The sequence below is a fragment of the Coptis chinensis genome, chromosome 2 (assembly GCF_015680905.1).
Source record: "Coptis chinensis isolate HL-2020 chromosome 2, ASM1568090v1, whole genome shotgun sequence".
NCBI classification, from domain to species: domain Eukaryota; kingdom Viridiplantae; phylum Streptophyta; class Magnoliopsida; order Ranunculales; family Ranunculaceae; genus Coptis; species Coptis chinensis.
Genome location: NC_141457.1, coordinates 113,487,681 through 113,514,451, shown reverse-complemented (window position 1 = coordinate 113,514,451; position 26,771 = coordinate 113,487,681). Strand labels below are relative to the sequence as shown.

Genomic DNA, 26,771 nt, shown 5'->3' with positions numbered 1-26,771 from the left:
TTTGAGTCTTGATCAAATTTTAGTTAATTACTTAAACAATATATGGTTAGTAATGATTTTTCAAATTATTGTTTTAAAATTAATGTATGATTGATGAGTGTTTCTACAGCAACTCACACTTTTGAACCGAATTTGTGAACACACTGATCTAGCGTATTTTCGAGTTCAATTTTTATTAACCGAAATTCAATAATAAAATTTTAAATAAATAAAAAATATTATTCCAATTCAATTTTATTTGCATCTATACATTGTACAAAACCTTACACTCTAAACTCTACACCTTTAAGTCTTGACCAAATTTTAGTTAATTACTTAAACAATATATGGTTAGTAATGATTTTTCAAATTATCGTTTTAAAATTAATGTATGATTGATATATGTTTGGTAATAAATTAATGTAAATTACATCACTAATTATACATAAAATATTATCACCATAAGAAAAAATAAGTGTTTTAAACTCCACTTTTGAACCGAATTTGTGAACAAAATTGATTTTTAATACACACGCACCCCCAGACTGATGAGTGCCACGTCAGTGTGTTCGTAAATTCGGTTCAAAAGATTCGGTTGCTATAGAATTTTGGAAATAATAAAGACCTCCTTAATTAGAACTGAAACCGATAAACATGGAGATTTCGGAACGCCTTGGATTTTCTGTATGGGTGTTTTGCTTGATCGCGAGTTTCTTAACTGCAGTCTCTGCTGTCGACGAATTCTCAATGCGTATGCTTCTCTTTCCTCTTTTGTTGGGTCCAGTTTATCATTGCAACTAACTTTAATTTTTGTGTTACATCAATCAACCTTAACACAGTCATATGATAATGCATCGGTTATTATACATTTTAATCTCTTGTTTTGTAGATGTTGGTCAGAACACTACCTTAAAACTGTCCACTGGTTCTAGAAGCGGTGCCATGGTGGTATGTAAGAGGATTCATATCCATGGTCTTTCAAGGCCTCATAATTTAAACAAGTTCGCTCATTCTGTGAAGGTCAAAGTAAGAGTAGTTGATCAAAGTCCAAGAGTACGTATGCCAAATGCTGAGGTGTGTTTTCATAGGTGAGTGCTTCGTTATGTTGCGTGTTCACATGATTGTTTATGGCGTAAGCTGAATTTTTTATCCAATGCTTGATTTTCTTGTAAATCCAAATATCTGTTTTTTATCCAATTGCTTGTGGAAAGCGATGAGCACATGTATAGATGTGTTCATGTGTTGGACTTTATATTTTTCTTGTTAAGAGTTATGTTTTCAGCTTCTTTTTTGGATAACTCCACGTTTAAAGTCCAACAGAATTTTCAGGTTTAAGAGCTGTGATTGTTTTACAAAGAGTTTTTTTTTTTTTTTTGCCCCAAGCAATTAAATGAACTTCTGAATAGCAGAGCATGTTTTATACACGTGTTTGATAGATGATGTCCTAGTCTATTTTCATTTGTGCAAAAGATATATGTATGTATGAAAGGAAGGATTTTCCGGTTACTTTTTTCACTAAGTTTGAAGAACAATCCCTTAGTTTTATCCATTGAATCTTCCCTTACAGGTTTTTGAAACCCTTTTGTTTGATTGCATGTCCTGTTTTCTCGTTGTAGGAATGTATCTCTTGGGATTTGTACGTGCCCTCAAAGCCAATGGGAGAAGTTCATACAGGGTTCTTGGGTTCATTCCATGTCCCCCTATGATAACAAGCTTCTAGATATAAGATTACCTGGTCCCTCCGTTGACAACCTTGAGGTATTAATTGAAGAAGGTACATATCTCCAGCCAAGAATTAGTTAACAGTTTGTGCCATACTATATAACATCTAATGTTTTCAATTCCTTTGCTTGCAGAGTTTCTGTTATATCGTGTGGTTTTTTTGTTATTGGGAACTATCTTGTTAGCTATGGCACCTCGCTTGAGCAAGTCTATAGTTTTTTACTATAGTGGTGCCATGACTGTGGGCGTTCTCCTTGTGATATTGATAGTCCTTTTTCAGGTAACTACACAGTCTAAATGTCTTCTACACTTGTTTGCATAGTTCACCAATTGTATCCGAAAAGCCCTGTTTTTTTGTTCAGTCTTCTCTAGTTCATTTAATGAGGAAATGTAAGAGGATACAGTGTAGACTCATTAATGTAGATTGAAATGGTGGAAGCAACACTTAATCAAAATCTACACTTTGTAAAACCCCAAAAGTTTCACTTTTATTGATAATCACTCAATAATTCATAACACACATAAACACAACTAAAACAACTCTCCTGAAACCCTAACCATAAGCCCTTATTTATACTAACTGACAACAAAGCAAACCAATGAAAATATGTCACATGGCAAATAGCTAAATAAAATAAACCAACTAAAGGGGGCCCTAATGCAACCCATGGGATTGACTTGAACTCTATGTCTACATCACTCATATCTTGAAAAAGAAAAATTAAAATTAAATTAAATAATAAAATAAAAATCAGGAAACTGCTTTCTAATTATAAATTGTTTTTTTTTTGTTGAAAGATTATTTAATTTGATGAACACAATCAAAAGTGTAGGTCAAGGAACCCACAATAACAAGTAAAGCATAACAACTCTGGTCACACCATATAATGACTAATGCAATCAATAATGAAAAGGCTCCCCATCATTCCAGGAGACATACATAGATTCCATAAACAATTAGGTGCATAGTGATGATAGTCACCATCACTCCAGGAGACATTGTTAAGTAAGACAAAGATATTAAAACTTTATTGCACCTTCAGAGGTTGTTAAAGCTAAAGTATCCTACAAGTTTTTATTGCAGTTCTTATATTAATGGCGCAGCATTTGCATGTATGGTAACTACATTTCCCTTTCTATGGTAGCTTAATTGTTTAATTATTTTCTCAAGCTTAATTCAGTACTTATCATTTATTTGCCTTACTTTCATATTAACAATCATTTGTAACAGGGGATGAAGTTGCTTCCAACTGGTAGAAAGAATTCACTCGCAATCGTCATATACTCATCTTTTGTGAGTATCAAGAATATCAACTATCTCATTTTTACATCATTGTTTGTTTGTTTGTTAGGATTACATCTCTCCTACTTGAATGAAATTTTGCTAATGGCTATCTTGGTTTGCTCAGGTTGGTGTGGGGTCTTTTCTATTGCGCTACTTACCTCATTTGTTGCATTTACTACTAGTTGAGATTGGGATCAGTGATGATATGTACACTCCTGTATGTAAGTTTTTTGCTTGTGTTTCCCAGAACTCCTTGTATATGCTATAAAACAACTTTGCCAGTCACTTAATCTATAAAGTTTGTTCTTTAAGAATTGCTGTGAGGATCAACATGAATTGTGGTTTTTGTGTCAGCATTTAAACACATATGGGGCGAGGCCAAGTTATAGGACTTAACCGATCTTGGAGGAACTAGCAGTCCTCAAGTTGCGATTACAAAGCCTGACACGCTCTCTTCCCTCTCATCTTGCACTCTCCTCTTTTTAATACTTCACGAATTCTTCGAGTTTGCATGTCATGTTCTTTCTCTGGTTGTGTAGTGGAAACTCAAGATGTCATAATGTCTAAGTAAACTTAACTCGAAGGATTTAGTACGGGCTATAGAAAGGCCATATCAGGATAAAAGTAAAGGCTGAAGTTGGGCCAATTGGGGGATTATATGCACAACAAATCAGCTTGTTTGGGATGTATCTAATTTTTCTCAAAGGTTGTTTTTAACTTGTGGATGTAGCAAACTGTCCAAAATATCTCAATTTACAACTCTATGTACAAGGTTAGGAATATTGAAATGAATTCCATATTTGTGGGGATGATCTCTACAGTGGGACTGAGGGGATCCTCCTCTTCACAACAAACTAGCACTGAATTCATTTTTTATAGGTTCAATGCAAGGACAGGTGTTATTTGAAAGATTTATAGGGTTAAAAATCACTTTTTAACATATGATTAAGAATCTAATAATTCAAATGTTTTTAGTTTTTGTCTCACTTTTTACAATATTTCCTGTGCATATGCTGGTTCATTTAGATCTTGCATTGTGGATATTCGGTGCAGTCTTGCAGCTTAGATATGCTCTTTATTATTTTGAATTAATTATATAGCTTTTAGGAGTGACACTTCCTATAAAATTTAAATCGCAGATGGTATCATTGGTACTGGTTTGCATTCTCCTGGCTGGAGCTTGGTTGGGATTTTGGGTGGTCCGCAAATTTGTATTGACTGAAGATGGTTCCATTGATTTGAGTGTATCTCTCTTTGTTGTATGGTCTATACGGATATTGTCTGCTGTTATGATCACTCAGGTACTCTCTCTCTCTCTCTCTCTGTGGCCATGCGCATGCGTTTGTGTTACCTGACATTCAACAGTGATTTTCAAAATTAGAGAATTTAGTTATGTTTTTAAACTATGTTTATCCTTATTGGTTTTTTCAAACTGGGACAGAACTTTCGACAAGTTTATAAATATTCGATAATGTTTTCATTTTCATTTTTGTTTGTTTGTTTGTTTTTTTTTGCCGGAGATGGTGATGTCCAATGTGAAAACATTCTAAAAAAGACATACTCAATAGTTTCAAGTCATTTTTAACCACCCATCCCTTCGCTATTCCATACCAAATACCTTCAATTGTGAAAAATTATATATTTGGGTTAGTTGTTCCTTCTTTTACCACTGTTAAAGGGATGTTGATAATCAGGCTCCTTGCTGACAGACTTGCAAGTGTATTTTTTTAGAGTTCTCTGGATCCATTGCTGGCGGCAGAGGCTTTGCTGACAGGAATACTGGTCTTGTCAATCCTGGGGAGGATGTCAAAATCAAGATTCTTGCGTCGTTTGCGCAAGTAAGTTTCTACATAAATCAATAGCTTATTGAAAACTTCAGATTTGTTGATGAATGCACTGAACTCAAGGGAGCGAGATAGTTTTGTTTTCATGAAACTGACACCAATCAAACCCCTAATGATGTTGCATTGAGGGAGTTATTTTATTCATGTTCATTGCTCAGAATTTATGCATATGATCCATAAAACTGTACCACCCTTATATCTAGTTCCACGGTCTGTGTGATGTTAAAAATGCTTTTTTGAAATTTCGGTATGTTTTGACTTTGTTTTTATAGTATTTGTTGTATTGTCATATATATACATACAGGATACTCATTCGCGTTCTGTCAAATTGCAGGCGTGTGTTTAGTACAACGAAGAACAATCACAGAAATTTCCAGATGCAAGATTCACCCTCTGAATATTTATATGATGAATCTGGACACAAATCACAAAGGTTTGGAGAGCCTGAGTTACTTGGGTACAGAACCAAACAGTTCACTTCGACATCCTGCAATTCTTCTGCTATAGGTTCACAAAATTTTACATTCATTTATGTTTGTTCATTTTATTTTTGTCTTCTTTAATCTTATAGTTATTTAAATTTTCAGGTATGAATAAGATACCGCCACCGCGACTCGGCAGATTACGACTCTTACTTGTCAACTTATCATAATACACCTGAAAGGAAAAACTTTTCCAAAGAAGAGTGGGAAACTTTCACAAGAGACTCAACCAGAAAAGCATTGGAAGAGCTGGTCTCTTCTCCCGACTTCAACAAATGGGCTGTACGGAATGCTGAAAGGATCACCCTAGCACCACCCAGAAACCAGGGTTCTGAAAAACGCTCAAGGTGGCTCCCATGGTTTTTAAGCAGTTAGGTCTCTTTTTGGAAACGCTAAAAAAATGCTTCGAATTGATCTCCAACCTTTCCACTGGATACCTATCCCGATCTTTGATGTCATATTTAAGGTGAGTTCAAATTATGAGAATCGTGCAAAATTTTCAATTTCTTTGTGTAATTTGAGTTCATTGGCTGGGCTGTAGTGTACATGGACACACTCTGATGGATATCTAAGCTGTTTCAACCCAGGAGACTGTAACTCCGTGATATCTAGCCTCATCGAACAAATACAGAGTTTCCTTTTACAACTGGTCGACAAGTACATATTATTTAATATGTAACACTGTTTTTTTTTCTTCTACTTCCTCTTCTTTTTGTTTTTTGTTGTGCTCTTTGTTATTGATACCCCAAGTGTCAACCCAGGAGACTGTAACTCCGTGATAAGCCTCATCCAACAAATACAAAGTTTCCTTTTACGACTGGTTGACAAGTACATATTATTTAATATTTAACACACTTTTTTTTTTCTTCTACTTCTTTTTGTTTTTGTTGTGCTCACCCCAAGTTTAACTTAGTGATTGTATCCCTAAATGGGTTGAACTCTGATGAAGAATGTTGTTTTGTGTTATTCATGCAATTGAGTGAAAGAAAGAGCTGGGAGGGATAAGACGGCATCTTAAGCTGTGCTGTTTACAATTGGGAATGTCGGATCAGTATACCCCCTTTGGTTTCGTTCGTGCTGGTGATTGTTGGAAGTCCACTTTATAACCAACTCCACTTGTTATGTATGCCTTAAACATCCCATGGATATTGTTACTCTTATAAACACCCATTAAACAACACTTATCATAGTATAAAATATCGGGAAATGGGTATTTATCGATACTCAATTTTTTGATATATATTGTAGATATATTTTCTTCTTTGGAGATATTTTATATTGTTTCATATATAAATATCGTAGATATTATAGATATTTTTTGATATATTATGATATATTATTTATATTTATTTGAAATATAATTGTAAATATTAAATAAAATTATTATTTATATAAAATGTTGCCAAATATTTTCAAATATTGCCAATATCGTAAAATATGATTGATATTTGCAGTCTTACCATTCTTATGTATTTCTAAATATATTATGATATTTATATATCTTTTCTTGAAATCTTGATATTTCATGATATTTTGTACTACGGCACTTTTAAATTCTAAACTATTTGTCATGTTGTTAACTTCACTTGACCCCTGAAGCAAATAATAGAAATAATCCACATGGCCCGACACAAAAAAAATGTCCGAAGTCGACTCTGATTGGTGTATTGTAATAAAATAATGAATCAAATTCTCTCTCACCAAACACCTGCCATTTTAGGGATGTTCTCTAGGTCTTGCTTCTGGAAAGGGTCAGTACACGCACATGTCATAAAATCTGCCATTTCTCTTGGACATTTTCACTCGCAACTCTTTCGTATAGTTCATATGCGATCTGATTGTGGCCCCATATGTTGTGTCATGGACTTCAATAATGTCACTGCTTGTTTATAGTGGGTTGGGTATGAATTACGAAAGCTTTAATGGCCTATGGGTGTTTCGCCTACTCCGGTGAACGATGATAACACTAGTTACTTCTTTGCTTGTTTAAAAGAGAAAATTAGCCAATTGAAGCTACTTTTAGGTTAATCAGGTATTCAGATGTTCAAGTATATTTCACAGTGCCCTTAAGATTAGGGACATGCCAAATGAGTGTACTCTAACGTGGATGGCATAATGTTGTTGTCTATTTGTGTTGTGTGGTTAAGTGCTAATATTGTCTTGTGAACATGTGTGCTGAATGGGTGAGATGTTGAAATGGACTCAAGACTCAAGAGTCAAAATGGTCCCATTGAGCAACGATGCCAGTAGCCCAGTATGCAACATAAGTACATAACCATGAATTGAATTGGAATTGGCTTATGGTAAATAAGCTTTCATCTAGTCACAAGAATATATCTGAACCGAAAACCGGGTCAACATGCTAGAGCAGACGAACAACCAAAAAGTGTGGTATAAAATTTGGTGACCATATCTAAGGTATATTCTTAAAATTTGGTTTCGACGATGTATGATATTTTCGTCTGTGTTTCAATTTTAATACTGAATTAGTGGCTTCGAGCATGTCATAGGCTTTGACAAATGGCGGACCGGCAGGGAGTGAGGGAGGCATTACTTGCTGATTTACAATCTACAAAAATTAAACAAACATTGTAAATTAAATAAACGTCGCATCAAGATAATTTCATTTTCTAGAACGCTAATTATATATATATTTTTTAATTTTAATTTATACTTTGATTTCCGTAACAAATTCAATACAATTAATTATTGAGAAAATGCTGAGAACGTTCAACAATATTGTTGTGGTGGTGCAGTTTGTGCTATTGACAGGCAAATTAAGTGTGTAATTCGTTCCTGACATAAACAGCCAATCACTAATTAGTTCCAAGACCGTTGGATGTGTGAACGATTTGAAAATAAAAAACAAACTCACATTTTTTCATGTGTTTTTAATTTTAGAACCGTTAGATCACACATCCAACGGTCTCTGAAATCTCATTTTTACGGTAGACTAACTCTTTTTTTTGTGAAAAAACTTCACATGTTTCCCACTTCAATTAGAAACCGCGTGACACCATAGCGAAACCTCTTGGAAGTTGGAACTCAAAGTTCCAACTCCCCAAGTTCCCAGTCCCACCTCTCCTATATAAACTCTTCCTCGGTATTGCCAGTCAATTGTTTTAGAGTTTTAAACATCAAGAAAACCACTTGCTCAAAGGCAAAGCAGTGAAAGAAGAAGATGAGTTACTACAACCAACAGCAACCCCCAGTCGGCGTTCCACCTCCTCAAGGTAGTTCTCTTCCTACCTAATATAGGGTTTCGTTCTCTTTGAGCTGTAGATCGAGTTGTGCTAATTCTTTTGGTTCTTGCTTTTTGTTTTAGGTTATCCTCCAGAAGGTTATCCAAAGGACGCATACCCTCCACCAGGGTACCCTCCACAAGGTTATCCACAGAGTTACCCTCCCCAAGGTTACCCTCCTCAAGGTGGATATCCTCCTCCTCAAGGTGGATACCCTCCACAGTACTCTCAACCACCTCCACAAAAAAATCAGAGCAGCGTTGGTTGCATGGAAGGATGGTAAGTTCTTTCTTTGTTTGCTTTATTTTGATCGGTCTTAAACCACTAGATCGAACGATTATAGTGTTTTGGTGTAGCGTGTGAACTTCACTGTCATTCACGTTAATCTCGTGACACAAATTGTTTTCTTTTTTCTTTACGCAATATATAGCCCCACATTCACGCAGTCGTTGAATATGGCGTAGAGAGGGGGCAACATAGCCTTTTTATATCAAATTTATATTTATTAGCAACGAATTAAATTGTGTTTATTGATCTTGTGCAGTTTGGCCGCTCTTTGCTGTTGCTGCCTTCTGGAAGCGTGCTTTTGAGCACTGTGATGATGGATGAAGGACGGACTTAATAATTTGATTTCAATACACAGGCGTTTCGTTTCTTAGTGAATAGCTTGTATTATTTTAGGTTGGATTGGTTTTCGTGGTTTTAAGAAGCAACATTGTTGGATATGAATGAAATTTAATATAAGGTCCCCATATATTTCTGTCTATCTTGATAAATTTAATTTTGCTTTAAAAAACTCATTGTATATGCGCTGGATTGTTCTCCATTATTGTCAGTGTCATGTGATCTGTTCCTCTTTTTGTTTGTTTTGGTGATTTGTTTTATACTTTCCAGGTATGAGCATAGCGGCTTGTTGTATGCTAATGGGCATCTTTGAGAGATGATTAGTATATATTAATCAATGATGTCTCAAGGAAGTTGGATTTTAGTATTGGCCTCTTGGGTGAGGCTATCAGCGAGCGGGTTTGTCATGAAATGTGCTAGAATCTATTGTGAGGAACTGAGAATTGGCTTTTGCCTTCCCAGTGACGACTGACAAGTACATTGGTAAAAGTATTTAGTGTTTAAAGCCTACGACCAATGCAATATCAAAGCAAACTGGATTTTGTGAAAATGATCTCGGCATTGTAGATCATATAAATTCATAATCATACCAAAAAGAATCAAGTCTTTTTTGAAATTTCAAAGCGTGCTGTGTCTATATACAGTTCTTAGGCTGAGTCCAATGGTGCATCCACCTCCATTCCACCAAAAAATAGTATTTTGAGAATGGGGAGTCAATTTTGGTGTCCGATTCTATGCCAATTCGACCGGTACAGAATTAATAATAATTTGTCATAATTAGTTTTTGATTTGGTGGGAACACAAAACAATTAATTTTATTCCACCACGCCATTTCAAATAGGGCCATTTGGGTTTTTACAAACTACACTATTTCAACTCACGTGGAATGTATTCTCTCTTCCTCAATAACACTCTCTTATATAAAACCACCCCACTCTCTCCGCTTTTGAGGAAATGGGGACCCATTACACCCAGCTTTAGCATGAAATTTTCAGTTATTAGATGAAATTTTAAACCTCATTTGGGGATGTTAGGAATTTTAAATAAGATAATATTTTTGTTATTTTCTTTCTAAGCCAAAAATACGAAACAAACTCCATCTGTTTGCTTGAATATGTTTTTGTTGGATGCTATTCCGTCCAGCAGTCCAGCTTATAATTTTCCGAGTTTTCATATCACAATCATAATCGCTATTTATGGTATCAATCGAGACAACAAAACACTTTGTCAAGACTTTTTGGTGGAGAGTGGAGACAAACAAACCTTTACTTGTACAGTTGTTTCTTATGTATTTTAGCGATTTAAGGCGGATTATTTAGTGAATGTTTCTTTCGTGGTATCTCACTTCTGACTGATGTAGTACTACAGGTAGTTAAGTAGTCTATTATATTACGTGGAAATTTAATAGGAGTTGTGGGGTTTCATTTTATAACGCTCAACCGTTTAATTGAATTTAGAGTTTGAGCATTGATGCAGTCAATATATCGTTCTGGTAAATTACAAGTCAAGACTAGATTTCGATTATGTCTCCTGAAAGGTGGAATTGAACTATATGGTTCATTTTATATCATTGTTCCACTTTTTATTTATTTTCTGATGACATGTTTGAAAATCTTAGATATCTGTCTTCTGGATTATTGCTCACTGTACCCATACATTGCATTTTGGGTTGGGCACACTTGTTTGTTGGCCGTTGGTGCTTGAAATTTCAAATAAAGCATTTGAAAGGATGGAGAGACCTTGGAACGGTTTATTCCTTTCATTATGTGATGTCTTTGGTGCAGTTTGTCTTATAATTTTTGTCTTTTTTGTTGTTTACATTGTTATTTTTTTCATTGATACGGTTTCTCCTTCTTTGAGATATGTATAGTCTAGGGAACCTCGATTTTCACAGTTATGAAAGCAGTCTAAAGTTGGATATTTTGTTGTGGATATATTCGATATATTATAGTTTATATATCGGGGTGTATCTGACGGATCAATGTTTTTGGATATATATCCACGAATATAGAACATTTTTTCCATATATCTTTGGTCCAGGGATATAAAATTTTATATGATGATATAATTGATATATTGAGATATTTAAGATATATATCAGTTGATTTTTTGATTAATTTTTAATATAAATCCAATATTTCTATTATATTTTCAATATATCTGATATTTTTGATATTTTAAATAGTTTGGACTGGTCACCAAAAAAGTTGAATATATTCAATATATCTAATATATATCGATTTTTGGGTACACCAATATATTCATCGATATCAATATTTTGGGCCTTGCTCTAAAGTTGGATATTTTGTTGTAGGCATTTCCTCCATATAACCCATAGTTTGCACACGGTTTTGGGAGCTGTATGGACACGGGTGTATCTGACGGAGGAATGTTTCTTGACTTGCTTGCACTCCTAGTGTGTTTCATTGCCTATTCCAATATCTTTGGTCCAGGGTATCGTTTACTTTTGGTGATGACTGTTTTTCTCTATATTATTATTAGTGTCTATTTTCTATTGATTGGTTAACTGAGTGTTTTATATGTGAATTTTTCTCAACAGTTTTTCAAGTCCTCTGAGCATTGCTCTTATTCTCGAGTGGTATTATGATATGTGAAGTTGTGAACCACTTGTCTCAGCATCTGTCTGTTGGTCGATTTTGTACTGGACTCCTGGTTTGTTCCCTTGCCCATCCAGTATCTCTGGTCCAGCTTATGTGATACTTTAGTTTTTTATTTTTTATTTTTCTGAATTTTTTTAACTGACATGGTTTTGAACTCCTTTCTGAAAAGTCTGATTGTCTTGTGAACCTCTCTTTGAAAAGTCTATCGCTAAAGTTTGCTTTGTGACCCTATACGGCTAATCCTGTGCTTGCCACTTGGTTTGGGATTTGTATGAGAGTCTGAGATTGATTGTTGGACGATTTTTGCTTGGGCCCGGTTTGTTTCACTGCCTATTTGATTTTGAGTTATGTATTTTTTCCTATATCTATATATATATCTTAATATTAAAGCTCCCACAAAGAGTATTTTTTGAGCTCTATTAAAATTTTACATCATCATTTCCTATTAAAACGGGAATTTCTTTTCTATTTATTAGACACTTCTAATTAAAACGGGAATCAATTTTCTTTTAAAACATAAATTCATCCTCTATTAGAAAAAAAAATAAAAAATAAAAAATTCTAATACTTCTAATTAAAACGGAAATCTTTTTCTAATTAAAACGGAAATCTTTTTCTTATTAAAACGGGAATTCATTTCCTATTGAAAAGGAAAAGTATAGCATATCTAATTAAAACGAAAATTATTATCCTATTCAAACAGAAATCATATTTTTAAATTAATTCAACTATTAAAACGGGGTTAAAAAATGGGTTTACAAAACTTAATTAAAATAATTTGTTAGAAAATTAAAACGGGTTTTTAAAATTTAATTAAAACGATTTGTTATGAAATTACAATAGATTAGCGACTAAAACGGGAATCACGATTTATTAGAAAATTTCTATATGTATATAGTTATGATTGTTGAACATGTTTTCAAAATAGCCAATGCGTATGCACGGGCCTACTTTTTAGTCTTAATATTAAAGCTCCCACAAAAGAGCTCTATTAAAATTCCACATCATCATCTCCTATTAAAACGAGAATTCTTTTCCTATTTATTATACACTTCTAATTAAAACGGGAATCAATTTTCTATTAAAACAGAAATTCCTCTTCTATTAGAAAAAAAAAAATTAACACTTTTAATTAAAACGGGATTTTTTTTTTCCTATTAAAACGGGAATTCCTTCCCTATTGAAAAGGAAAAATATAGCATATCTAATTAAAACGAAAATCATTCTCCTATTAAAACAGAAATCATATTTCTAAATTAAGTCAACTATTAAAACGGAAAAAATGGGTTTATAAAACTTAATTAAAACAATTTGTTAGAAAATTAAAACGGATTTTTAAAACTTAATTAAAACGATTTGTTATGAAATTACAATAGGTTAGCGACTAAAACGGGAATCACGATTTGTTATAAAATTTCTATATGTATATAGTTATGATTGTTGAACACGTTTTCAAAAGAGCTGGTGCATATGCACGAGCCTACTTTCAAGTCTTACTATTAAAGCTCCCACATGGGGGTTTTTTCGAGCTCTATTAAAATTACACATCATCATCTCCTATTAAAACGGGAATTTCTCTCCTATTGAATTTTTTTTAGGCAATTCTAATTAAAACAGAAATCATTCTTCTATTAAATCGGAAATTCTTTATCTATTAGAAAAATAAAATAAAATCTAACATTCCTTATTAAAACATGAATCATTCTCTTATTAAAACGGTATATCTCCCCCAGTTAAAAAATGGGTTTTTAAAACATAATTAAAATAATTTGTTAAGAAATTAAAACGAGTTAGCGACGAAAACATATATATATATATATATGGGTTAGGATCTGACCAGTCTTGTAGCCACATTGTGGACCTGACCGATCCACACCTTTCATCTCCCCATCAACCCAATCGATCCTACGGACAAATGTGAAATTCCAGAAATTTTGAAAAACGAAATTCCAGAAAAACCAAAATTTCAGGAATTTTGAAAACAAAAATTTTGAAACCAAAATTTTGAAATGTTTACCTTCTTCTCCAAAAAAACACGAAATCAGACATAAACACGAATTTTGAACCAAAACACGAAACCAAAACACGAATTGGAAAACAAAAAACATTAAATCAGACATAAACACGAAATGTTTACCTTCTTCTCCAATTAGTTCATCGTTGTGAAAAACAAAATCTCCTCCAATTTCACCGATCTCTCTCCAAAATCTATAAAGGAGAAAGCGAAAACAAATCTATAAAGAGATTCATTTGAAGAAGAAATTAGGTATAACTATTCTCTCAACTTAATCTTATTTGGTATTAATGGTTCTTGACTGATTATGTATTTATGTGTAGTGATGATTAACCTGTGTGTATTCTCCACAAATTCGTATTAATGGTTCTTGACTAACAGTTCACAAATTCGTATTAATCTTATTTGGTATTAATGGTTCTTGAGTGACAAAGTTCACAAATTTCTTCTTCACGAATTTATGTGTGACTGATTATGATTATGTATTCTTTTTCCTTGCAATGAGATAAGCTAGTGTGTAGTGATGATTAACCTTTATGTTTCTTATGTCATCTCATGGAGCATTCTTCATGACTTTAAGCGACCTACCCAACTACCTGGCGTTTTGCTCCACCTACCCTCTGAGGTCCAAAGACCCGTAGGCTGTTCCTCTTCCGAGTGAGTTGCCATGTGGTTCTAACTTATTATTGTACACTTAGTTTGTTGATCTCAAAAGTACTATACTCTTACGGTTTAAGTAATTGAATTTACATTCGCGGGGCCCGATAAGCACTTGATCGATTCGCCACGGGGAACGGCGAGTAAGATTTTTTTTCTTTTAATAATTTGTTTCTAATTTTGATAATTTTTTTTTTTTGTGTACTTTCATGTTAAACACAATCTTTCATGTGATACATGAAGTTTTTGGTTCCTTGATGAATCGAGACTTTATGATGTCAATCGACAATTTGAAATTACTACCAAGACGATAAAATGTTGGTTGTTAAAACTTATATGTGATGGTTTTGGTTCACCGATGAATCGAGACTTTATGATGTCAACCGACACTGAAATTACTACGAGAGACAAGTAAAATGTTGGTTGTTAAAACTTATATGTGATGGTCATGGGCTCGACTATGCAAGTAAATGTTTTGATCTTGATATGAAAAATGCATCCGCTTTGACTTGACCGTTATATTGAGCAAGTATTGCCTTGAATTATTATGGAAGTCTTCCTTTTGTAGGACAAGCTTTAGTTAGTCTCATTGATGTTGTGTAAAATTTAGAAACCACAACCTCTACTTACTCATTAGTGAGTATTATCTAGATCTCTAAATTGTTGAATGAAAGGGAACTATTAATTGGTGACAACCCGGCTTGTACTCATACAATCCAATAAATATGTCACCAATTGGATTAATATTTATTTAAAGCCGGTAAAAGTTACATCATATATGATTAGAAACCACAACATCTACTTACTCATTAGTAATACATCGGATATGATTAAACTTTAAATATTAATCCAATTGGTTTTGAACTCTATCGAGTTTTGAACTGTCGAGTTTTGAACTCTATCGAGTTTTGAACTCTTTCAATGAGTTTGTTCTTTTAGCGATTTCTTCTTTTTTTTTTTTTTTTTTCTTTAGAGGTTCATAGATGTAAGGTCGTGAATCGGACATTTGGTATGGCGGGGAGTGTGAACGGATAAAATGTTATAAACCTAGAAGCACTACTCTAATTCAGTTTTTTTTTTGTCCTAGAACTTTGACACGTTAAGCTTAGTTATTTCTTTTTATTTCTACCATCCTTTCTTTCATCATCGAATATCCAATTTCTATTTTTTAGGACAGAAAAAAAAATTTGCAACATATTTAATATTGTTGAATTGAGTAGCGAGGGACAACTAAGTTGGTAGATACAAAGGCCCATTGATTAAAGATGCGATTGTCGAACTCATTGAAAAACTTTAGTCTACCAAATCAATTTGTCGGTGTTGAGTTTTGAACTCTTTTCAGGAGTTCGGTGAACTCTGTCGAGTTTTGAACTCGTCGAGGTTCGGTGAACTCTATCGAGTTTTGAACTCTTTCGAGTTTTGAACTCTGTCGAGTTGAGTTTTGAACTTCTGTGGGAGTTCGGTGAACTCTTTCAGAGTTAAGAGTTTTGAACTCTTTCAGAGTTTTGAACTCTGTAAGAGTTCGGTGAACTCTATCAGAGTTTTGAACTCTGTCAGAGTTGAGTTTTGAACTCTGTCAGAGTTCGGTGAACTCTTTCGAGTTGAGAAGTTTTGAACTCTGTCAGAGTTTTGAACTCTGTTAGAGTTCGGTGAACTCTTTCAGAGTTTTGAACTCTGTCAGAGTTCGGTGACCTATGTAAGAGTTTTGAACTCTTTCAGAGTTTTGAACTCTGTAAGAGTTCGGTGAACTCTATCGAGTTTTGAACTCTTTCAGAGTTTTGAACTCTGTCGAGTTCGAGTTTTTGAACTCTGTCGAGTTAGGTGAACTCTTCGAGTTGAGTTTTGAACTTCTGTCGAGTTGGTGAACTATGTAAGAGTTTTGAACTCTTTCGAGTTCGTGAACTCTGTCGAGTTTTGAACTTAGATATAGATTGGCATGCACAACGCCTTTATTTCGTTCTTTTTTTTTTCACGTTGGTATTGCAACAATTTGAATTAGTTGAATGTCTTATTTTTAACTCCTATTTATTTTGTAGCAATGCCTCGAACAAAGAATCTGAATGTGAAGAATGCAGCAAAAAGTGTTTTCACGGGTGCTAAGAAGTTGTTAGGTGGGGGGAGTAGTAGTTCGGGTCGCGATGAGGAGCCTGAGAAAAGAGAGGAAGGAGAACAACCACTTCGCATCGGTTAAGTAGAGGGATCGGAAAGCGGATGATCCCAGTAATGTTGTAAGTGGTGTAGAGTTAGGAAATCAAAAGAGAAGAAAGGGGACAGTTCTTAGTGATGTAGATGTAGATGTAGATATAGATGTAGATGTAGATTTAGATTTAGATGTAGATGTAGATGTAGATGTAGATGACGATGACGATGACGATGACGATGGAGATGGCGATGACGTAAATATGGATCGTGGGAAGAGTGTAGTTCTAAGTCATGCTGATAGTGAAGAAGAGGGTGTTGATGATGCAGAAGAAGAGACTGACGAGGAGGAAGAGGGACGCGGAGGAGGAGGAGGAGGATGACGAGGAAGTCCATGTACCTGTACCTCCAGTGAATATTGTGAGAAAGTCTAACAATGACTTGGAGTTCAAGAGAGGTGTTTATGGAGGTGGCCCTTGTGTGTCACATCTGTTGTATGACTATGCAGTGCACGTGGCTCGCGATGTTTGGGAGGGGCAGGTAATATTATCATTGAGTGTCTATTAGTATTTAAATTTTGTATTACGAAACTTGTGCATACATTAATACTAAGTTTTTGTTGTTTTTTTGAGGCGAGGGGTGTTGAAGTGCCATGGGCACCTAAACAAGTTGGTACAATGGGATATCCTCGGAGAGTGTTCAAAGCTGTTCTACTTTTCACGTGGAGCTTCAAAGAACCGGCTTTATGTGCTCGGTCTTAGGTGTATCTGAGCATCGAGGATCTGTGTTGGTCTCTGCGTTTGTGGAGAGGTGGCATCGAGAGACCAACACGTTTCATATGCCCGTGGGCGAGATGACAATCACGTTGGGCGATGTTTCCCAACTCTTAGGAGTTCGATCGAGAGGCAAAGCGGTGGTGGGGACACGATTTGACCTTGGAAACAGAACAAAAGACTCCTCCACAAAGATCTTGGCATACCCATGGATAAGATAGATCGCGGAGATGAAATCTAATAAGTTCACTTCCAAAGTTAGGATGGATTTCTTGATGAAGCATTTCTTTGGGAAGGTAACCGATGAAGATTTACGTGATGAAAATGGGGTTGTTGTGAAGAAGCGTCAACCCAAAAAAAGAGGTGCGGTTCTTTGTGAGAGCTTATCTGTTATTTTTCTTTGGATGTACCGCCTTCACCGACGTCACGGGCTGCAGTTCCGTTTGTTATCTGAGGCTGCTTCGAAATTTGCGAGATCGAGACTCTGGCGTGGGGTGCGACCTTACACGGCTTACTTATGCGAGGGGGTCTTGGGACTGCCACAAGTGCCAAGGTGAAGGGTGTTCGGGCTATTTCACTCTCCTACGGTATTAGTTTTTGTTTTTCTTTTCAATGTCAATTTTATCTATCTATTACAATATTAACTGGGTGTCTATATTAATGTAGGCATGGATTTATGAGTACTTCCGGTGTTCGAGGCCATACCCAAATGAGGGACTATCGGTTGAGCATGTGCCGCTTTCGTAGGTACTTTCGATTACTCGATCTTTTTATGCTAGCCAAATTTTGCATTGAAGCATACCGAGCCACCATTGATAATATGACTTGTACCGATGTAAGCATTTTTGTATGTAAATAGTTTTATTTATTAATTGATATTATTAGTATGTGGTTAATGATTAATTTCCTCGATCATATGCTATTTGACAGGTTGAATGGTATCCCTATGTGCAAGTCCGAGCTATCGGCGGTGGATGAAATAGCATTTTTCGAGGGATTTATATGCTTTCTTGATAATGTCGGCGATTACAATGTTTGAGGGTTATGCGTCGGTTAGGTCATATCGCGGTTTGTACCCTCGGATCCCCAAGACCAAAGACCTCGTAGCGAACTACTTCGGACGCCGGGTATGATGTGAAATTTAATATTGCATCTTCATCTTTGGAGTAAATGGCGAGAATCACTTGATTCAACTTGAACAATGAGGACCCATTCCGTCTTATCCATGGGAGTGTGTTAGTAGATACATGAGTTGATGCGAAAACAATAGTCATATGAGAATGATAAACCCGATCATCTTAGTCACTACTCCTACAGAGTCTTCCATATCATAATCGGTGAGTTAATATCTTACAAGCGTTAATTTTTGTTTTGTTTTGTTTTGGTATTTTATAAATGTAAATGTATAAATGTAAATGTAGTTTTTCGTTTTTATTTTTGACAAAGACCCGTCGTCGATGAAATTTCTCGCTTGCTCAATCAAGGCTGCAATTGGGTGGATCACTGCGATTCAGACGATGCGTAAGCGAGTTCATGGAGGCATACAATTTGACCCGGTGCAAGTTCATTGGCGGACGATATCGTGAATGAGCATCTTATACTAGGTATGTTAAGTTTGGTTAGTTTAGGGTTTAGTGGTTAGCATAGGATTTAGGTATGTTGAGTCCAAACTCAACATAGGGTTTAGTTTACCTCCTTTTATCTTGTGTTGGGATGAGTGTTGGAAATGGAAATGGTGAACATGAGGAAGCAAGTGGAGAGGTTAGTTTTGCAGGAATAAAGCACACACACATGTTGACTTTGAAACTGGAAAGCTTTAAGGATTGTGCTAGTGTATAACAGATTAGGACAACAAGGCAAGTTTAGATATACCTTCATGATCCACCAGCACGGGATAGTCCCTAACATGGGGTTTAGGAAGTCCCTAAGGATACTTACACAAAGTATGATTCCCAATTCACTAATACAAGTATCCAGTTATCTAAAGGTAAATTGCTCTGGACTATCGGTCAAGCGATGGATTTCACCTTCTACCATTTGAAGCGACAACAAAAAGCCCCACGCCCACGCGAAGCCTTAGTTTGTCTACTCTAAACTGTTATGCAAATGGCATGTTTACTCAATTTTCTTGAGAATTGAAGTTGCTTCTTTCCCATTACTCTTTGATTAAAGAGTGGATGCTACTAAAAATTTCAAATATTACCCACATAATTCACCTTCTCATGTAAACTTGATATCACATTTGTCTTTGTATCCCTGGAATCATTGATCAGCCCATGAAACTAAAAGTTTGTCTCTTTCAAACTGTTATACTAATGGCAATTCAACTCAATTTTCTTGGTGAATTTCAAGATACTTAACCCTACTAAATTTATTTGATGAAAGGATACTTAACTTTACAAATATTAGACACACACACTTCATCAGGATGGAAATTTGTCCAATTTGCCTTGATCATTACGAACTTATCTTATAGGCTGTTAATAGAAGCTTGTTTGCTCTTCTTTTGACATTCTTTAACTGAATAATTGGATGGAGACCTTAATAGAATAGATATTTTTAATGATTGCAAAAGGTCTATTGCATAGTTAATTATATTTGGCTTTATCTGAAACATTTGTAATCTGACTTACAATGTTCATCCTTATAAGACTTGTAGTGTTCCTCTTGGTGCGAGGGTTCGATAATGGTTCCGCAAAGAATGTTGAAGAAGTTGAAGTTAAGAAAGTGAGGATACGGGTTCGGACTTTGAGTGCCCTCTCTTTAGGCAATGAAAGCAGTGGTCTATTATATATCCGCTTTATTTCTTTGAAAGTTATGTCCACTTCATGGGAGAGATTGCGAGACTTTTTAAGTCTTGGAGAACTGTAGTGTCATTTTTGGGATGTCAAAGTATTTTAGCATCGCGTAACAAACATGTTAACCACGAAATTCTGTTCTGAAACATGTTACTACAGTAACTTATCTGTTCACATTTTAGATTTTGATAACATAGATTTTGAAAACTTATTAGTACTTTCAGAGGGTGTATGGTTATTATTCAGGTGGTCAGGATTGATTACACAAACAAACACTATTCTTTTGCCTGACCTGATTGATTACACTTTTATTTTTTTGTTTGTGTTATGTGCAAATGTTGTGTTGTGTATTATTGCCTCTATAAGTCTATGGATTCATCATAGCACGAAAGTATATGGACTTGCAAAGGGGCACGAAACTTGACCCGAGCCCCGATCTAATATTTTTTTCATTTCATTTTGTTGGTCTCCTCAGATAAACGCGCATTGCTTCATTTGAATTTATTGCTTAGCCCACGACAATATCCTGCTTCATTGCGTTTGCTAGAAAAGTGGCCAGACTATAACCCCATGGTTTTCACAAAAAAAGTAATAAAACTCGAGATGATTCCTAAAAACTGAAACGAAATGCTCGACGACTTAAAATTCCAGACACTTGTAGCGTTTCTGATTCTTCTAACTATTTCTTCATTCCCTCTTTCAAACACCGAATCATCAAAACAGACAACACCATTTTTTACTCAGTCTGTTTGGGACTAAGGCCAAACGGTGTGGCCACACCGTTTGGGACTAAGGATAAACGGTGTGGCCACACCGTTTGGGACTAAGGACAAACAGACAACAACATTTTTGGGAGTTCAAATCAAAACGGCGGTGGCCACACCGTTTGGGATAGGACAAGCGGTGTGGCCACACCGTTTGGGAGAACAACCGAACAACACCATTTTTAACCCGGTTCAAATCCCAAGCGGTGTGGCCACACCGTTTGGGGATAAGAACAAAAGCGGTGTGGCCACACCGCGTTTGGTACTAAGGACAAAGCGGTGTGGCCACATCGTTTTTTGTACTAAAGGCAAAGCGGTGTGGCCACACCGCGTTTGGGACTAAGAACAACGAGACAACACCATTTTTAACCCAGTTCAAATCCCCGGTGCGGTGTGGCCACACCGTTTGGGACTAAGGACAAAGCGGTGTGGCCACATCGTTTTGTACTAAGGCCAAACGGTGTGGCGTTTGGGACTAAGAACAAACGGAGACAACACCATTTTTAACCCGGTTCAAATCCCAAACGGTGTGGCCACACCGTTTTTGGTACTAAGGACAACGCATAACAACACCATTTTTAACCCGGTTCAAATCCCAAGCGGTGTGGCCACACCATTTTTTGGGACTAAGGACAAGCGGTGTGGCCACACCGTTTGGTACTAAGGACAAGCGGTGTGGCTACATCGTTTTATACTAAAAGGCCAAGCGGTGTGGCCACACCGTTTGGGACTAAGGACAAACAGACAACACCATTTTTTAACCCAGTTCAAATCCCAAACGGTGGAGTAAGTCCAAACGGTGTGGTCACACCGTTCAAGAGGCAAAAAACACAGACACCACCATTTTATCCAAGTTCAAATCCCAAAGCGGCATGGCCACACCGTTTGGGACCTAGTCAAATGGTGTGGCCACACCGTTTGGTGTGCAATCTGAACTACCTAGCCGGTCGTTTTAGCCTCGAATTTTGTCTCTCGGTCAAATTCAATCATCTTTGTACACATCAATAATTACTACATGCATAATTACGTTTTAAATCAATTTTGTTATACTAAAACTTCAAGTTCATATAATTTACACAAACTTCCGACATGTAAAACTTCGAAAGGTAATCAAGTTCGACATATAATCAAGTTCATATAATTTACTAAACCCGATTGGTTCCAAAATGAATAAATAGTTTACTAAAACTATGATAACTAAAACTCGACAATTCACCCAAATAACTAAAACCCAAATAAAACTCAAATCACTAAAACTTCTTCACAATTCGAACTCGACAGACCCACCAAATAAAGTTGGTGACATGAATGGCGTAGATATTCGTGTCCTCAAACAGCCCACCACCGCTCCTTGCTAGGTTCCATCTGGCGGGGATAAAACTGGATAAAGGGAAATGTTATCATTTGTGCCCTCGTCTTCGTTCTCCTCCCCATCCTCGTCTTCGTTCTCCTCATATCGCCGCCGCCGTCTCGTCCTCTAACTCTACATCCAATATCTGTAAATAAAAAGAATGGAAAAGCGTTAAGTTTTAAAGGCAATTGTGTAAGATAGGATACTACGAATTAAGCTTAAGGAAACAATATTATACTTACTTGGGCCCTTCTTTTTGTTTGGATTTTCGGGGACAATTTAAATACGTCATGGTTAACACCAACTTTGTTACAACATGTACATCTCCTCTCTGTCTTTGCTTTTGCTTTTTGGCGCATGCTTGTTCAAGACCCCCTTTTATTCTACCTTTGTCCTTAGTTTTTCTTATAAATCTTCACGACTTTTTTTCTTCCTTTTGTTTGAGAGATGTTAGGATTCAAAAGTAAAACTTGGGATAGGTCAAGTGGCGGTCTTTGAACTATCGGCAATAGTGCATGAATTAACAACCTGAAACACCGAGGGTCAACTTCCTTTCGTTTCTTGAGCTCCAGCGGCAGTTCTTGCAGTCTTTGTAGCATTAATTGGTAAAGTGAATCGGTTTCCAGACTTCATAAACCAACTGATTAGCAACCATTTGAAGTCGAGTAATTCTCAGTACCTCAGAGTTCTCATGGCCACTTACCAGTCCACGGTCATACTCAGCTCTATACTTATTTGCCCCTTTCATCCACCTCTTAAGAATAAAGAGCTCGGGAATCTCAATATCCGACTCACGAAATACCTTTATGAGGTGTCCACAAGGTATCCCCAGAAATTCAAAAGTTTTGCATTCACAATTACCTTCTTTTGTCGCTGGGTTGAACTTCACCTTCCATTCACGCTCGTCACCTGTAACTCGCGACTTATAAGTGTAGGTTCTGTTGCCGTCAGTACCTTTTTCATCATCATGCAGGACATACTCAGTTTCAGCTAACTCGAATTCTTGCTTGAATCTATCATAAGCATTCCTTGTGTATACACTTGCTGCACTCTTCAAGAGAAATGAATTACTGCCTATAATCCGATTCGAGTGTTCAGTAATATAATCCTCTTTTTTTTCTCTTTCAACAATCCTCATCAAACACTTATCATTCTTCACTACAAACTCTCTAAGAGTTGTCGTAGATGTGAAAAAGTTCTTGTAAACGGAATTCATGCTTTCGAGCATTAGTCGAGAGTGCCGGCATAAAAAGTATCAAGTGATAAACTGGAGCCCATTTGTGTCGAATCTTGTACATCTCTTGAAGCCATTCATTCTCCTCCAACTTAAAACTAGACATCAATTCTGCCCACCTCCTTTCAAACACATCGAGGGAATAAATATTTGCGAATACGGTGTTTGAATTCTTTTTTGAATTTTGACTTCCGATAATAATAATTTGGAAGTTTTTCAAGGAACTTCTTCATAATATGCCATAGAATGCAATGCGGTCGAGTATTAGGGAATACCGTACCAATAGCTAGAGTCATAGCTCTATCTTGATCTGTGATAATTGCGGATGGGGCACGTCCGCCCATAGCTCAAGCCAAGTCTCAAAACCCAATGAAAAGAATCTTGTTTCATCCAAAAGTAGTGCATAACCAAATTGGATTGATTGCATATGGTGGTTAACTCCAAATAAATGGGGCGAATGGCATTTCATATACATTCTTCCGATATGTGGTATCAAAGAAAACCACGTCACCAAAATATTGAAACTGTGTACGCGACCGACCATCTACCCAGAAAAAATTAATGGCCCTTGCTTCATGATCCATCTATATTGCATAAAAGAAATTAGGATCCTCTATACTTTTTTCTTGAAAAATGAAGCACCTTGGTAGCATCACCTCTCACCGGTTTCTTGTATTCTTTTGAGGGGCCCAAATGGTTCCAACAATCCCTATCATCAAAACCAATTTGTACTCCGTCAAGTATATCAACAACTTTATTCACGGGTACACCACCATCGAAATGAGTCAATCAACACCTTAGCTGCAGCGGGCATATTTCTATTAACAGGCATACGCATTCTTTTTGCGGACTAACCAGGTTGTGATTGTGCTCGCTACTAAATTTCATCACTTTCAGATTCCACTATTTTGCTTTGTCACCCTCATTGAAGCAAGGCACCCACATTTAAGCTGTATTTGTGTTTCTTTTTCTCACTTCTTTCTCAGTTCCATCCACATTCTTATTTTTGCCTCCTCGATCTCTATAAACCCCAAATCGCGAGCAAGTCATTTGACAACTACTAACTTCATCCGAGCGAGAAACCGATTTTTTTGAGCTTGAATTCTTGGACTAAATCCAAAGCGATTTTCCGTAAGCTATATAGAATTGTTTTGCTGCCTCAAGAGTTTCAAAACACATTCCCAAACATGGTGGCTTCACAATTTCCACTTCCACTTCAAACTCGGAGGTTGAGCAGAGGAAGAAAATGCCACGAAGGTGCCTTGAAGGTGCCATAAAAGACTCGTAATGCTGCAAATAAATGTGTCCACGTCAAAAATAAAACAAATAAACTAAACACGGTACAATAATCTGATATTGAATTAGTTGGTAGAAATCGAAAATAAAATTGAAACATTAGCTCACGAACCGTATTCTTCCTTCTCTCCGACTTCATCAATCAATATTGAGTCGTCCATCTGATAACAAAAATGTCAAAATTGTGGAAACAAGGGCATTGTGAACAAAGTATAGTAGCAACTACAACTCAAACAAATTGTTGTCCATTTAAGCAAGTCACAAGTGTAAATGTATAATAAGGCTAGTCGAGAAAATGCATAAGGAAATTCAAAATAGAGAAATTAATGAGAAATAGAGAAATAAGGAAATTCTCGATGTAATGTTTTGTTTATTTCGTGTTTTTTGCTTTGCAAAATTTTGTTTTTCTGAAATTTCGTTTGGGATTTGAGTGGATCTGTTTTTTTCTCTCTTGAGCGGTGCGACCACACCGTTTTTTCACTAGGTCCCCAAACGGTGTGGCCATGCCGTTTGGGATTTGAGCTTGATAAAAATGGTGGTCTTTTTTTTTCCCTCTTGAACGGTGTGATCATACCGTTTGGATTTAGTCCCAAACGGTGTGGCCATGTCGTTTGGGATTTGAGCAATGACAAACTAAAATGCCAAGTTGTCGGAGTGTAAAACTAGTACGGACTTGTGTTATGTTATGTTAGCTTGTGCTTTTTCGGTCGGTGTTCTCATTGTCTTTTTTTCTATTCTACTTGCGTTTTTTTGTATGTTTACGTGAAATACCAATACTCGGCGGCTTGTACTTGTTCTCGACGGCTTGTAGGAACTTGTTTATCTTTATGTTTTATGACAGCAAAACTATTTAAGTTGTAGGAACTGTGGATGCTTTTATTTAGTTTTTATTTTTCGGCGAAACTATTAGAACAAACTACCAATCAAACTTATTCATTGTTATTAGAACAAACTACCAATCAAATTTATTCATTGTTACATCAACACAAGATTCTCAGAGCAAATAAATCGAGTCATAGTTACGGTAGATAAGCACAAGTTCACCACAAGTTCATAACCCGAGTCATAGTTACATCGAGTCATAACCACAAGTTCACCACAAGTTGTTACCAAGATAAGCAAAATGGATTAACCAAAGCAAAGTTCACAAAATGAATTAACCAGCATAATTACATTCACCACAAGTTCACAAAAAGCGCAATACAAAGAACTTGAAATCAACCACGCGACTCATCTAATTTTACAATGAAACTTCGAATTCTTTTCGACAAACCATCGTCGTCAATTTCAAGTGTAATTTTGACTTTTTATCTTTTTTGAAGGCGAGGGAAGAGGTGAGTGTGGAAGAGCTTGAACTTCGCTGCCAACTCAATGTTGCTCCTTAACCAAGCTAACAAAGTATCCAACCATTCAAAATCCTTCCCACACTTTCGGTGCAATTCAAGAATTTTCTGCCTTCATTTTCCGTTTTCTTCATTCTTGTATTAACCTTTCTCAACCCCAGCGCTTGATTCATTCATGCGCATCCTAGATTCTCTAGAGGTACTAATGGCGATGCTCTCGTCTTCCAACCATTGGAAGTCTCCATAAGCGACAGGTCAAAATTTTTTCCCAAGAGATTGGATTTGGCTCATTTGTTTTAGGATCCTACTTCTACGACATTTTCGAATGCAACAAAGGCGTAGACAACCAACAACATTTCTCTGATGAATGAGTGTTATCACCACACCTATTGCACAGAGTTCTTTCCATCTACAGTAACAAAAATCCAAACAAACAAACATCCATTTAGCTACACTTGTCTAACAAACCAATAAAAAGAAAACTACGACCTATTTGAACTAGGACACACAAGGACCGACTAATTAAAAATAAAACTATTTCTATTCTTTAGTTACACAACTAACTCTTGGGTTCAAGACCTTAAAAAGTGTCTCTTTACAGAT

The 26,771-nt window shown here is 36.1% G+C and overlaps 3 protein-coding genes across 3 annotated transcripts; 2 read left to right on the top strand and 1 right to left on the bottom strand.

Moving 5' to 3' along the window:
- The first annotated feature begins 591 nt into the window (after window positions 1-591).
- LOC147520913 (transmembrane protein (DUF2215)) lies at window positions 592-6,552 on the top strand. Its single transcript, XM_086592420.1, has 12 exons — window positions 592-730; window positions 869-1,067; window positions 1,596-1,753; window positions 1,836-1,981; window positions 2,933-2,995; window positions 3,111-3,203; window positions 4,126-4,287; window positions 4,718-4,824; window positions 5,165-5,337; window positions 5,418-5,778; window positions 5,854-6,079; window positions 6,216-6,552. The coding sequence occupies exons 1-10, from the start codon at window positions 634-636 to the stop codon at window positions 5,480-5,482; spliced, it is 1,263 nt and encodes a 420-aa protein (XP_086448546.1). The 5' UTR covers window positions 592-633; the 3' UTR covers window positions 5,483-5,778; window positions 5,854-6,079; window positions 6,216-6,552.
- Window positions 6,553-8,387: 1,835 nt separating this feature from the next.
- On the top strand, window positions 8,388-9,304 carry LOC147520912 (protein CYSTEINE-RICH TRANSMEMBRANE MODULE 13-like). Its single transcript, XM_086592419.1, has 3 exons — window positions 8,388-8,545; window positions 8,638-8,833; window positions 9,099-9,304. Exons 1-3 carry the CDS (start codon window positions 8,494-8,496, stop codon window positions 9,142-9,144), a joined length of 294 nt encoding a protein of 97 aa, XP_086448545.1. The 5' UTR covers window positions 8,388-8,493; the 3' UTR covers window positions 9,145-9,304.
- A 13,091-nt stretch (window positions 9,305-22,395) lies between these two features.
- On the bottom strand, window positions 22,396-23,511 carry LOC147520911 (protein FAR1-RELATED SEQUENCE 9-like). The gene is made up of 2 exons (XM_086594348.1): window positions 22,999-23,511; window positions 22,396-22,440 (listed from the first exon to the last, which is right to left on the bottom strand). The coding sequence occupies exons 1-2, from the start codon at window positions 23,509-23,511 to the stop codon at window positions 22,396-22,398; spliced, it is 558 nt and encodes a 185-aa protein (XP_086450474.1).
- Between the last annotated feature and the right edge of the window lie 3,260 nt (window positions 23,512-26,771).

What these genes read in the sequence shown, in the direction of transcription:
- LOC147520913 (XM_086592420.1), top strand. Translation starts at nt 634, where the DNA reads ATGGAGATTTCGGAACGCCTTGGATTTTCTGTATGGGTGTTTTGCTTG. An exon ending in GCTGAGGTGTGTTTTCATAG is followed by an intron (nt 1,068 to 1,595) that starts GTGAGTGCTTCG and finishes TTCTCGTTGTAG; the next exon opens with GAATGTATCTCTTGGGATTT. An exon ending in TATTGATAGTCCTTTTTCAG is followed by an intron (nt 1,982 to 2,932) that starts GTAACTACACAG and finishes CATTTGTAACAG; the next exon opens with GGGATGAAGTTGCTTCCAAC.
- LOC147520911 (XM_086594348.1), bottom strand. Translation starts at nt 23,511, where the DNA reads ATGAATTCCGTTTACAAGAACTTTTTCACATCTACGACAACTCTTAGA. An exon ending in CTGAGTATGACCGTGGACTG is followed by an intron (nt 22,441 to 22,998) that starts GTAAGTGGCCAT and finishes TTTTATTTACAG; the next exon opens with ATATTGGATGTAGAGTTAGA.
- LOC147520912 (XM_086592419.1), top strand. Translation starts at nt 8,494, where the DNA reads ATGAGTTACTACAACCAACAGCAACCCCCAGTCGGCGTTCCACCTCCT. An exon ending in CGGCGTTCCACCTCCTCAAG is followed by an intron (nt 8,546 to 8,637) that starts GTAGTTCTCTTC and finishes TTTTTGTTTTAG; the next exon opens with GTTATCCTCCAGAAGGTTAT. An exon ending in GTTGGTTGCATGGAAGGATG is followed by an intron (nt 8,834 to 9,098) that starts GTAAGTTCTTTC and finishes GATCTTGTGCAG; the next exon opens with TTTGGCCGCTCTTTGCTGTT.